Here is a 13,624-nt window from a genome sequence, read left to right on the forward strand (position 1 = left end):
CATACTTATGTATGGGTATCAACCCAGGGCACCTATTGATGTCAATCTTAAGGACATTAAGCTTGATGCATCGAGGGATTTCTTGTGTGATATGTAGGAAATGCTGACCGAAGCTCAGGATTCTATCAGGAGTGCTCAGGAAAGAGTACGATTTTATGCTGATAGGGGACACTCATCTCGGTATTTTGTACCAGGAGCGTTGGTTTATTTAAAAGTTCCTAAAGATTCTCAGACTTTGTCAACAAGAAAATGCTCAAATTTATCTCCTAGATATTGTGGTCCATTTCGATTTATACATCGGATTGGCACGATTGCGTATGAACTTAAACTACCTCCACATGTTAGAGTTCATTCCAGTCTTTTATATCAATAGATTGAAAGGGAAACTGGGAGGCGAGGATAACACAAGTACTCCTCAAGAACTCGTTGGAAGTTGAAAAATTATCCTATGTTTCACACATGAACGTGATAAGGTACTTGAATTCAGGGAAAGGAAACTTTGTAGTTGACTAATCCGTGAGGTTAAAATTAGGTGGAAAGATAGGGAAATAGAGGATTCGACTTGGGAGTCGGTTGAGATTGTTCAGGGCAGTTCTCCTTCTTTTCATTGCAAGAGTGCAATGTTTTGAGAGAGGGGAAGTATGTTATATGCACATTATGTGTGCATATACTAGGAGGCTAACCCACATTAGGCTTGTGAGCATGGGAGCATGGGAACAAGCTCTAGTGGTGCATGGGTTAGGACTAACCTTAAGGGTTAAGATTAGGGTCAGGCATCCAAGGGTCACACATGGGAGATGGAGAGTCAAGAGTCACTTGAGGGCCCTCCTATATAATAGGGGCATGGGTAGGGGCATGGGGCACACTCAAGGGGGGCTTAGACTATGGTCTTTTGATGTTATCTTGAGGCTAGGTTATGTTACGTTTCTCTTGTGTAGAGGATCATAAGTACTCACCTACCAATGGATTGGAGTTATACCTCTCTTGATGGTATGGGACATCAAGGTAAAGGTATGATGTACTTCATTATAATTCATGTGTGCATCCCTTAGGCTCAGGGGTGGTCGGTGGATGAGTTTATGCCTGATTTATGCATGTTTATGCATAACAATTATCTAGAGAGATCTTAGGGTTTTAACAATCATGGCATGTTTCCCATGCTTGTTGGCCTTATTTTGTATTGTTTTAATGCCAAAGATTTGCTTTGTTTCGTGCTAAGTCTTTGCTTTGTTGAGCATGAAACCCTTTATAAGTCATGCTTAAATGAACCACATATTAAGCTAAGAGAACACATACATTCCTTGAACACATTAACATGGCAAGGGAAGCTTATGTATGTACATAAACTTTGGTATGGTCACATAAGCCATGAGCTTGCAAAAGCTTGGCACACTCAAAACAAATGCAAACTTTAAAATATTGAGACATTAAAAAATGCATTCTCCAAGTAGCCTTGTGAGCCTTACAAGATACTAAGACCAAGTAGCTTATAAATAAAGCCTACCTTTGTGCCTTTGTGGTAGCATTTTATCACATAAAAAAAGGCCAAGCAGCATGGGAAATAGGCCGTGAAATCACAACCTATTTCCCATGGTGTTTGGCCTATTTTAAGCTCCTAAACTGTTTACTTTTTTCATTGTGAGTGTGGATAACTTTATTTTTTTTTCGCCTTGTCAATTTTCCACTCAAGATTAAGTCTTTTCCTTTTGGTTTATAGACTATAGCTTGTGTTGTGAATCTTTTTCTTTTGAATCTTTTCATTTTTACACATAAGACCAAGTTGCCTTATGAGGCTTACAAGTTAATAAGGACAAGTATATTTAAAAAATGCATGCCTTTATTTTGGCCTTATGTGCTCCTTAGGCTTTGAGTTTGCTTATGCATTGATATAAATGTTTGGATCTACACTTTCCAGACATTAAGGGGAGTGTGGTAAGTTGGCCATCTTACACACTTGCACACTTTTAGGATAGTAAATGCATGGATCCTTGTGTGGACTTAATGTGGCTCTTGATGCATACCTGCATACAAATGCTTGGATTTGGGACTGTCTTACGCACTTACACACTTTTAGGATAGTAAATGCATGGATCCTTGTGCGGACTTAATATGGATCTTGATGCATAATTTCATACAAGTGTTTGGATTTACACTTTCCACACATAAGGGATACAACACAACGTTTTGGAGCATTCAACACTGTAACACTTTATAATCTTATGCCATCTACAACAGAAACACTTCAATAACTGTATTGCTATCTCTTTTTTGGTTCCTTCCCCTTGGTTAGTTTCAATTTTGGCTGATGCGACTTGATTTCCAAGCATAGTTCATTGTGGTTTTGATGTTGGGGTGCTCCACGAATTGGGTTATTATTGTGGTTTTGATGTTGGGGTGCTCCACGAATTGGGTTATTATGGGCCCAATATCTTGTGTGTTAGTGGTGCGCTAGAGGTTGAGAAGGCCCTTGCATACACAAGGGATGTGGGAGATAACACTCTAAGGTATTATCCGTAGTGTATGCAAACCCTAATCCCATCAGTTTCACTAGATAAGATCTTCCTAATGATGATAATGTAAACTAAATTCTCATAGTTCGCCTCATTATATCAACTCCATTACTTGAACCTCCACCTCTTGTAAGAATGCAGCTATAATAGTAAGTAGTTAATGGTTAATTATTTATAGTGTTGCCATATTAATATGTCAAAATATGCAATGGTGAGAGGAAGGATATATTAATCTAAAGAATATACAATGATGAGGAAGAATATCTCAAAATAAAGACCAAATTATTCCAGTTGGTGTAGAACTATAAAAGAGCTTATTAAAGTTCACATGATCATTATGCTTATATAGCATATTCAACTATCACCTAGCTACACAAATTCCTATAATTTACACTTTTAGTAATTGTGCCATAACTTTAACTTCTTGAAAATTTTGGCGAATCCCAACCTTCAAAAGCTCATCCATATACCTTTTAGAGGATGCCAACTTCATCTAAAAATGATAATTTGTTGGAATTTAGGTATGTATTTGGTGATAGTCTTCCCTTAGATGTATGTGGCACAAGGTAGGAGTTATCCACATTTGCAATTTGAGGGCAAGTAAATTATCATCTAGATGGTTTTAAATTTAAAGGGGATGCAAGGGTTCTTTAAACATGTGTAGCAATCATTCCATTAGAGCGAAGTTTAATATGTAAAAGAAAAAGGGTGAATTAGAGTCATTTATGTGTGTAGTAATTGTTCCATTTATGAAGTACCCCCACACATTCCTTGTGTGGTCATTAATGAAAGATACATAATAGAGACATCCTCCCATTGATGTTATCTTTGTCGACCCCCATATATCTAAGTGCACCACATCATGTGCCCTCTTGCTTACATTTCTATCATGTGGAAATACATTCTTTGTTTGCTTTCCAAATTGACTTGCTTAACAAACCTTATGCATTCTATTCACCTTAAACTTTGGCAAACCTGTAACAATTTTAGAATTTTGCATGGACTTCAATCACCGCTCATTTACACCCAATGTATGCTCTTGTACTAAACTAAACCCTAAGTACTGGAAGCAAGGTAAATTTGCAAGGTTAACAATGTGTCCTACTCAAGTTTCCATATATAACTTTCTTTTGGCAATCCCCCCCCAACACACACACAAGTACACCTTCATGGTACCATTGTATGTAACTACATCTTTAGTGCGGGCATTTAAATAAGGAGCTTCTTTTTAGGGTGATCCCACCATTTGTGCCATTGGAATTCAACTAATCAGTTAATGAGCTAAACTTATTGCTTGATTACCGTGGCATTAATTTTGATAAAGCACATAGGTTAGATTTAAGAATGTAGTATTAGCATTAATTGTAAAATTTTGATAAAGCACATAGGTTAGATTTAAGAATGTAGTATTAGCATGATGATCATGTAACCAATTATATGGTAGTGATGTGTGGACATAGTCTAATGATGGGCCAGAGCACTTTTTCCCTCTTTAGGAAGTTTTTTTCCTCGAGAATATGTACTCACTCTTATGAGTGTGTGTAAGTGACTTAATCATGTCACTTCACTTATACATTACTCATTCTCATCAATCTACTTTGATTGTTGTGCTTCCATCTATCTCTCCTTGCTTGCTACACCTCTATGTGTGTTACTACATTGATCTCCACCCCAACAGATCATGTGAATCATAATAAGAACTTCTAATGCTAAGATAATTAGAGTGTTCTTGAGATTGAAATATTCTTCCTCCACATTTCATATTGTTTCACATTATTCTTATAGTATTGCAAACAATAATAATAATAACTTCTAGTAAAATTAGAGTATTCTTGATATTCTTCCTCAACACTTCATGTTATTGTTATAGCATTGCAAACAATCATTTTAAATACTTATTATCAGAGTCAGATTCTTAGACAACAATGTTGTAACCATTTAAAGTGGTTCAGACCATGGCTCTAAAGCTGCCTCCCCCTAGTAGAGATAACACATGATCTCATGCTCAAACTAGCTCACATGAGGTGGTTCATCGTATTGAAATCCAATAAATTAGAATGGGATCTAATTTGAACTATTGGGATTAGAGGGATCTTATCTAGATCTAGATATATTCACTTATAACCTAGATGAGATAATTCAAAGTTTCCACACATGCATATTTACTAGGAGAAAAAAATTACAAAAATATGGAGAAACAAAAAAAATTGCATAAAATTGTTGGATGACATTGGTATTTTTCTCCAAAGTGATGGAGAAATATAAAGAGAGGACTTTGACCATTGGCTGCAGTTGGGTTAGAAAGATATTTTTCATCATTGGGATTGTGGAGATCTTAAGGTATCTTCACTCCTATCTTATAAGAGAGAGTTGAAGGTATCTTCACACCCATCTTACATGAAAGATCTTAAGGTATCATCACTCCTATCTTACATGAGAGCATTCAAGTTTTCAAGGCACATAAATATCTAGCTCAGTACAATATGTGTGTTTGTGGATGATCCCACCATTAGAAAAGTTGGTATACTCTACAAGGTTGTAGAGAAATATAAGGATTTCATGGTTAGAATTTTCGTAATCATCAAGAAACTAAAGTTTTGGTGTGAAATAGTGAAATTGCTAAGTTGACCATTGAAAATGCGATATAAGCTTGATGATTATGTGAACTTTAAAAATGGGCTTGGTAAAGAGTACAAGCTATTCAAGACCTCCATTGGCCAGTTAGGGAGAATGTTCCCCACTTTCGGGACTTAGTGTTTATGTTGTGATCATAGAATAAAATTCCCTGGGTGAGGACTCTTCTTCATAAAACAAGAACACATCAAAATAGGTCTTCTACTCCAATTTAGGTAGAGGCAGAGGTAGAGGTTGTGTCAAGGCTAAGGTCTTCTACTCCAATTTAGGTCTTCTACTCCAATTTAGGTAGAGGCAGAGGTAGAGGTCGTGGTCAAGGCCAAGGTGGTGGCCAACATGGAAACCAGAATTATGGACAACAATAGTCCAATGATTCACAGGCAGCACAAGTAGCAATCATATATAGGTAAAAGAGAACTTTGAAACATGTTAAGAATACCTTTTTAAAAGTATGAGAACATTACATCTTTGATTGATGAAATATACATGCCAATAGTTTACATACATATAAAATAATTTATGTATTGTGTTTATAGTGTGCCTAAAAAAAGCATTCAAGGTGTTGTCAAAAATTACAATTTTTTGACAAATAAATGAAGAGCATGGAAAGATATAGTCTTGAAACTTTTTTGGTACTTTTTAGTTTTTTTAAAAAACTACTATTTTGTGTTGAGAGTATTAGAAGGAATTTATTTGAAACCTTTTACTAAAAAAAAAGAAATGGATTTTAAGTCTCCAAAAGAAATGGATTTTTATAGTTGAAAAGAAATGGATTTTTTTGGAAAAGTCTACAAAAGTGACTTGCTGGTGGTGGTCACTCTCATGGTGATCACGGATTTGGTGGAAGCCGTAGACGTGCAAGATTACCCAAAGAGGTCCAATGGGTAGAGGTGAGGAATTTATTACACTAGGGAGGGCCTAGTTTGTAAAGCCTACAACTTGCGAAATGCTCAGCGATGGAAGAAAACCCTTGATTGGGCAAAATTGCCCAAAAAGTTAACTAGGCGGAGGAGATGCATTTATTGCAAACTAGTGGGCTTACCTGTGCTTCGGATGTGTAAAATTCCTAACTTGATATGTTTCAAATTCCTAGAGTAATAGGAGCCTGCCTCTCCTCGAACCTCGAAATTGCCAACCGAAACCCCAAATTCTTGCCATGTGGAGGTCTGCAAAGCCCCTCGGCTATCCTCTTGTCTAAGTCCCACGCTTTTTAAAAAAGCGCGGAGCATGGGATCTACGGCTGGGAAGTGGGGTGGGCTTTTCACGAGAATCTGGGCCGTCCAAAGTACGAAACTAGGCCAAAAATATTGAACTCGGGCATCGGGCTGATGTGGAAGATTTTTGCGTGCGTGGCTCTTCTTGTCCTTCTCACTCTGGCATCTGGCGGACCTGACGCGGCAGACCCTAATCCTAAAACCAGCACGGTTGCATCTCTCTCTCTCTCTCTCTCCCCCTTCCCTCTGTTAGCTCTCTCTCTCTCTCTCTCTCTGTTAGCCGTCTCTCTCTCCCCCCCTGCCCCCCCAAAACCATCTCTCCTGCTTCATTTGGTTCTTGTTCTTTCCCGGCCCGGCTCCATCCTCTTTACGCAGAGGAGCTGCCACCAAAGATACAAAACTTCTGCCATAGCTGGCTCTACTGGATCTTCTTAAGAAGCACAGCTTGCATTGGAAGGTGTTTTCATGTACAGGCAGAAAGCGTGGGACTAGTATGGAGATACACGAATGCAAGCAAGCTCCGCATTATGTAATTAAGGAGTGATTGGAAGATGGAGGGTACAGCAAGGTCCCTGTGTATGTCAATGTGCTTTGTCTCTCTTACATCATCTTGATATTGCGAACATGCAAGCCATGGAAGGTGAGTCTATTTTCCCATTTTCTTTCCAGTTTGCTTGGATTTGGGTTTTCATCTTGAATGCTTAGTTTCCAAGAAAAATACAATTCATCGATGTTTGAGGGTCGGCTGCATAGATTGATGAAGGTGCATATGCTTAGCTGCTCAGATGGCATATCTTCGCTTGTGTCTTTTTCATGTGCATGCATGCAGATGGTGACTCTAATGCTTTAGTTATGTTGCTGCCCTTCCTCTTGACTAAGTCCCACGCTTTTTAAAAAAGCGTGGAGCATGGGATCCACGGTTGTGAACTGGGCCAGGATCATATTTATACAGGCTAGATTCAAAGCTGATTTTTTGCACTAAGGTTGGCTTGCAATTGGAGAGTGGCTCTTCATAGAGATTTGTAAGGTGCAGCAGAGCAGGGTTTTTTGGGAATGGCACCTAGAAACCAACAGGGCAAGGGCAAGAAGGCTCTTGCACAACAAGATTGCAAGCTGGGAAAGAAGGTCGTTGCAGGGCAAGGAAGCAGCAAGGGTAGAGACGACGATGGGTTGGATCCAAAATTGGAGAAGCAAGCCTCGACTCTGCCCAAATCACCAAATTTAGGTGGAACATTTGAAGAAGGGGCTGCCCCTGATAGCCTTAACAAAAGGCCACGAAAAAAGTTGGAGGTTAGAATGGGTATGGCTGCATCAAATGTGCATGAAAATTTGGAGCCGCCGGTAGATGTAGTCCAAGCTCCGCATGGAAAAGAGGCAATATCAAGCATCCCCCTACCATATGTGGAAGTTAAACTCCCAGATGGGAGGCTCGTTCGTCAATGTCGTGCAAGCAATGTATGTCCGACGAGCGAAGCCTTCATTGAAAAGAGGGTTCGGATGGAGGAGCACCTCCGAAAAAAGCATGGCTTACAAGTTAAAATCCCTAAGCGTGTTATTGGTCGTCCAACCAACAAGCAAATGGCATCTCGCCCAAGCCGCATATTCCCTCATCCTAATGCAAGCAGTTGGAAAAGACAAGCAGAAAAAAGATTTCATGACAAGGATAGAAAATTTGAGAGGAATCGGCTGACATATGAGCATGCGCAGACTTTGAAAGCGGAGCAAGCATGGAACGATCTTGAAGAGGTGTTTAGGACAGGCACAAAGGAGGACTACATTGCTTCGTGGGTGAAAGACGCGATGACATCCTACATGTCGACGGCTGCAAATCGCTTGGCCAAAATTGAGAGTCGAATCGCAGCTCATGGACATACAAAAGTAAGTCTACATGCTCCGAAAAGAAGTTTATAGTCTCTTGTTTTCATAAATATCATGATTGTTTAGTCTTTTGTTTTGGATCATGTGTGTGCTACACATATGTAAAGCATATAGTCACATGCAGTTGAATCTTGATGCATCTTGTTGAGTTAGGATGACTTAACATTAAACTAAGGTAAAAACAAATTTTGTAGACAAGCATCATTGACCTATATTTAAGGCATGTCTATAGCATGACCATAGTTTACCAAAACTGCCTTAGTTCATTGTCCCGGTCTTGATTACTAGACATCACCCTAGTTGCAAAATCATGGTTGTCCTTTTGAGGCATGTGTGTATATGCCATCTATGTGTGCTATATGTATATGTTGTGTGTGTCAAGTGTGTGCATGCATGTATATGTGTGTGTGTTATACGTACATGCCATATGTGTTTGTTGTACATATTATGACTTTGGAGTATGTGTGTAATTTCCCATCCGTGCATGCCATGTACTTCTTGCATTTCTTACATTTAGTAAGGCTTGCAAAAAATGAGAATTTTCACCTTCCAGTTCTGATGCATGTTGCAACGCATTGGAGCATATGATTTTACAACATGTTCGAGCCGATATGCTATTGCATTGCATAATCTTTTTAATTCAAATAAGCCTCTCAAACATACGTGGTTTTGATTAGGCCATGTATGTCTACAAAGCATGTGTTTGTTTTGCATCCTTGGGTAATTTGAAATTGCCATTATCAAGTGTGTGTGCATGCATTGCACACATGTTAATCACATCCCATTCTCTTATATTTAAGCTTCATGTTTCTGTTCCAAATAGTTCTCTCTTCTCTGAACCGTTCCTGTTCTCCTCCTTCCCTTGTGACTATGCTTGTGTGTAATCAAATGAGCCTCAAGAACACACACACACACACATGCCCTTGTTAATAGACATTACCATTGTTTAGTACCATTGACCTTTATTTAAAACATGGATGTAGCATGACCATAGTTTACCAGAACTGCCTTAGTTCAGTGTTTCGGTCTTGATTACTAGACGTGGCCATAGTTGCAAATTATAGGTATTCTTTGAAGGCATGTATGTGCATGTGTGTGTATGTGTTATACGTATATGCCATATATGTGTTGTATGTATATGTCATATGTGTGCTTGTACTTTTAAGGTGTGTGCATGGGTATGTGTGTGAGTAAATGTAAATGCATGTGCGCATGCATGTGAGTGAGTGTCCATTGTCAAGTGGATGCATTGCACTCATGCAAATAACGTCCCATTCCATTTGATTTAAGCTTCATGTTCTCGTTCCAAATAGTCCTCTCTTCTCAAAACAAGTTCACATTCTCGTTCCCTTGTGAGTGACTATGCTTGTGTGCATGCATGTGTGTGCATGCAAATGAATATGTATGTGTGTGCATGCATATGAGTATGTGTGTATATGCATATGTGTGTACATCCTTGTGTATAATCAAATGAGTCTCGAGAACACACACACACACATACATGCATACACAAACATATTTACACAAGATCTTACTTCTATGTCATATCATATGCATGTGTGTGCATGCATATGAGTATGTGTGCATATGCAATGTGTGTCATGTCATGTCATGGTTTAGCAAAATATGGCATGACCATAGTTTTTACCAAAAATGCCTTAGTTTAGTGTCCCGGTCTTGATGTCTAGACATGGTCATAGTTTACTAAATCTGCCCTAGTTTAGTGTCTTGGTCTTGATTACTATAGTTTGCAAAATCATGGGTGTTGTTTTAAGGTGTGTGTATGAATGTGTTATACGTACATGTCATATGTGTGTGTTTTGTATGTCGTATGTGTGTGTGTGTTATATATAATAAGTACACTGGCTTAGCTACTAGATATGTGTGTAGGTCAAACCTTTACCTGCATGGTTACACATTGTTATGGATGACCTTGACCAGCAAGAAGAGATGCAAAATCTTGAGAGTGACGAGGAGCATCATGGTCAGAATGATGGGGAGCAAAATCTTGAGAGTGACGATGAGCACCGGGAGCAAAAGTTTGAGAGTGACGATGAGCACCATGGTCAAAATGATGGGGAGAAAAAGATTGAGAGTGACGATGAGCAAAAGCTTACAAAAGGAGGGATGGGTTCAAAGGCCAGCACCAAGACGGTAAGTGTTGCTCTTTATCACTATCTTTGTTTGTACTATTTCTTTGCTCTCTTTTTGGTATATTGTCATGCATGCTTAGTGGTGATGGTTTACATTGATATGGCCTAAGTTCACTATCACGGTTTACATTCCATATCATGCATTGCGTAATTATACAATCTTGTTTGTAGGATTTGAAAATTGGTGAGAATGTTGCGCAACATGTAGACATGGAAAAAATTATGGGTGTCAAGAAGCTAGTAAGTGCTCCTTTTTCTCTCTTTTGTTTAGAGCTATTTCTTTAGTCTATTTATGATATTATTTATGTTGCCTTGTCATTCGTTGTAGATGGATGATCTAAAAGGAAGCACAGTGGACGAGGCACTTGACTGGTCATTTCAATTTATGAAGATTAGCAAACCAATGCAAGAAGGTTTGGAGGTAGGCAAGGTAGATAGACATAAATATAATGAACTCTACTCTACTATGTGTTATATGCTTTCTTGAGATTGCATGGGTGCAACATTAAAGTCTTCGTAAGGTCTCTTTTCTTTTCTTTTTGTAGGCATGTGGAGCTACAAGGAAGAAGTTGCCTGTTAGATCTTCTCGATCTTCTCGTGCAATGCAAAATCACAATACCACGGTGCCAATTAATATATCTTCTCCAACTTTGTCTGAGGCGAGCAACAATATCAAGCTCACATTTGAGATCTCTAACTCGCATGTTGCCGTGGTAAAGAAAGGGGAAGGATGGCTACGAATAGCAAAACGTAATGTTGCAAGATCTAGGTTAGTGGGTCACAACTAATTGGCAGTTTTGTGTGCCCTTGTTGTATTGTAAGATCAGCATTTGTTTTTTATTTTCTCTTTTGATATTGGGATTTCCATTGCAGGTTGAATTCAGGGGTTGAGATTGAGTTCAATTCCACGAGGTATAAGCTGTATGCAGCAATAGATGAGCCACTTTTGAAGGCAATCTTTGTTGATGAGGCATCAACTAGAACTATGAATCTATTTGGAATGTAAGTTTGATAGACTTGTCATGTGTTCTATGTCATGTTGTATGGATGAGCGTTTATTTGCCCCCTTTCATGCACAGATGGATGGAGAATATGTTGCCATGCACCGTTCTTGAGAAGGTGTTGTTCGTTGACTCCATGTGGTATTCCATGACGTTGGAGCTCCGTGTCACACACCTTTCGGGTTTCTTTGCTGGCATCGACATGTCCAAACTTGAGTTGTGTTTCTTTCCTATTATTTGCAGGTGTGCACATGGCAACGGAATAGTAATCAGCTGATTTTTATTTATTTATTGCATTTAGCAGTCTGCTTTTCACTTTTGCTGGTGTGCATATGGCAATGGAATAGTACTCAATTATTTATTGCAAATAGGAGTCTGCTTTTCACTTTTGCTGGTTGTCTTGTGTGCAATAGGAGCCATTGGTCTCTCTTCGTGCTTTATGTCAACAAGGACAAAAGGGTGCTTCGTTTACGGGGGAGCAAAAACTATCTGTTGTACTTGGACTCTTTGGGACTTACAGACCCAAAGGAGTGTTTGGAAAGCTTATACAGGTATACGTACAAAACTAGTGTCTTTGTGAATATGTAGGTCACATATTCTCTCACAAAGCATAACACAATCTAAGCTTTGTATTTTATGCAGCGCTCTTAAGTGCTTGGCGCCGCATGTGGCTGATTCAGTTGTCCAATGTGCTCTTTATGATCCTGCAAAAGAGCTAGACCTAAAGATTGTTGAGGTGGAGGCTAGTTTTCTTAGTTGTTTCGTTGGTATATCAATGTTGAATTATGTGTCCATATGCTATTTGTGCATGATTTTTTGTTGTCTACATCCTATATGTAATTTTGGAACAGGTACCAAAGCAGCCCAACGGCACAGATTGTGGCTTCTATGTGATGACATTTGTGAGGTATCTCATTGCCGGCATACTGCAAGATGGCATAGGCAAGACATGGGTAAGTCCAATGAGCTTAGCATGGCTTGATTGGGTAAGGTATTGGAAGCTCAATGTTATATCCTTGGCTTGTTGGCATTTGTTTGCAGCTTACAAAGGATTGGTTCCAGCACGAAGAGGTGTGCAAGCTAAGGACGGAGCTACACCAATGGTGCATGAAATGCTTAGGTGAACCCTGAAGAAGCATGTTTGGTGCAATGCATCGGCACTTTTTGGATCGGCGAAACATACTTTTGAGGCGGCACACTACATTTGACGCTTGGCAGCCATACTCAGTTTTTTGGGCAGCCATCAGTTCAGTTTTTTGGGCAGCCATCAGTTCAGTTTTGGAGCAGTTCAGTTTTGAAGCAATTTCAGTTTTTTGGGCCATCAATACAGTTTTAGTGCAGCATTTTGCGAGTATTTTGGGATTAAATTCTCCATTTTTCAATATCTGCTGTAATTACATTCTAAAACAATTATATCTTGCCCACTTTTGTAATGACATTCTACTTTTGTAATGACATTCTACGATCAAATGATTAATTATACCTTGCTGCCTCTTTTAAATATTGTTTTGGACAATGGGTTCATCCTCTTATGGATGCATTGAATGTCTACCTCTATCCTTAGTAAAGTGTGTACAATCTAGGTTTTTATTATGCTTGTCAATGTTTTGGCAGTAGGATTATTGCCCTCTGGTGCAAAGGCCACTCTCTTTGCATATTTAATGTATTTAGTCATTTCCAAATTTGCCCAATTATTTAGTCTTGAAGCGTTGATTTGCTCGTGCCATGTGACTATCTCACACACACACACATACACACACACATGTATACATACATACACGTCTATAAATAAATAAATACAAGTTGTAATATGTATGCTCATAAATGGGTGCCTATTCAAGTATCCATGTGTGTGTGTGTGTGTGCGTAGCACCTAAGCTTCACACATACTCTAGCTTCACACATACTCTGAGATTAGAAGCTTCCCAACACGAGTGAGCAGTAAGGTTGTTTTTCCCAATTCCATTCTGCAAAATTTTAATAGAAAATGTAAAACCACAAGCTTCAACTACGAGCCTTTAGCATTATACCTAAGAGACCAACAAAAAACCTTGAATGCTTGATGATGCCGCTCATATCATGAAGAATGTTTAGAGCGTGCTTTTTTTATTGTACTAGATAGCTGGAAATCCCTTATTGTACCAAATCAGTGTGCAACACATGCATTTACTAATCCAACATAGCTTTGATGTATAGCTATAGCCAAATATCATAATATTTCCAACACGGACATA

General features: G+C 38.9%; 1 protein-coding gene across 1 annotated transcript; it reads left to right on the plus strand.

Moving 5' to 3' along the window:
* Window positions 1–6,404: 6,404 nt before the first annotated feature.
* Window positions 6,405–12,872, plus strand: LOC147608557 (uncharacterized). Its single transcript, XM_086789461.1, has 12 exons — window positions 6,405–6,998; window positions 7,188–8,236; window positions 10,127–10,390; window positions 10,561–10,629; window positions 10,718–10,819; window positions 10,935–11,158; window positions 11,263–11,391; window positions 11,469–11,633; window positions 11,804–11,941; window positions 12,033–12,126; window positions 12,242–12,343; window positions 12,432–12,872. The coding sequence occupies exons 2-12, from the start codon at window positions 7,412–7,414 to the stop codon at window positions 12,519–12,521; spliced, it is 2,202 nt and encodes a 733-aa protein (XP_086645587.1). The 5' UTR covers window positions 6,405–6,998; window positions 7,188–7,411; the 3' UTR covers window positions 12,522–12,872.
* Window positions 12,873–13,624: the final 752 nt, after the last annotated feature.

This window comes from Cibotium barometz, chromosome 53 (genome assembly GCF_041138505.1).
Source record: "Cibotium barometz isolate CiBa-2024 chromosome 53, ASM4113850v1, whole genome shotgun sequence".
Taxonomy (NCBI): domain Eukaryota; kingdom Viridiplantae; phylum Streptophyta; class Polypodiopsida; order Cyatheales; family Cibotiaceae; genus Cibotium; species Cibotium barometz.

Bases quoted from the DNA above. Each gene is read 5' to 3' on its own strand.
- LOC147608557 (XM_086789461.1), top strand. From the start codon at position 7,412: ATGGCACCTAGAAACCAACAGGGCAAGGGCAAGAAGGCTCTTGCACAA. The intron at 10,391-10,560 runs GTAAGTGTTGCT...TCTTGTTTGTAG, and splicing joins CAAAGGCCAGCACCAAGACG to GATTTGAAAATTGGTGAGAA. The intron at 11,634-11,803 runs GTGTGCACATGG...TGTGTGCAATAG, and splicing joins TTCTTTCCTATTATTTGCAG to GAGCCATTGGTCTCTCTTCG.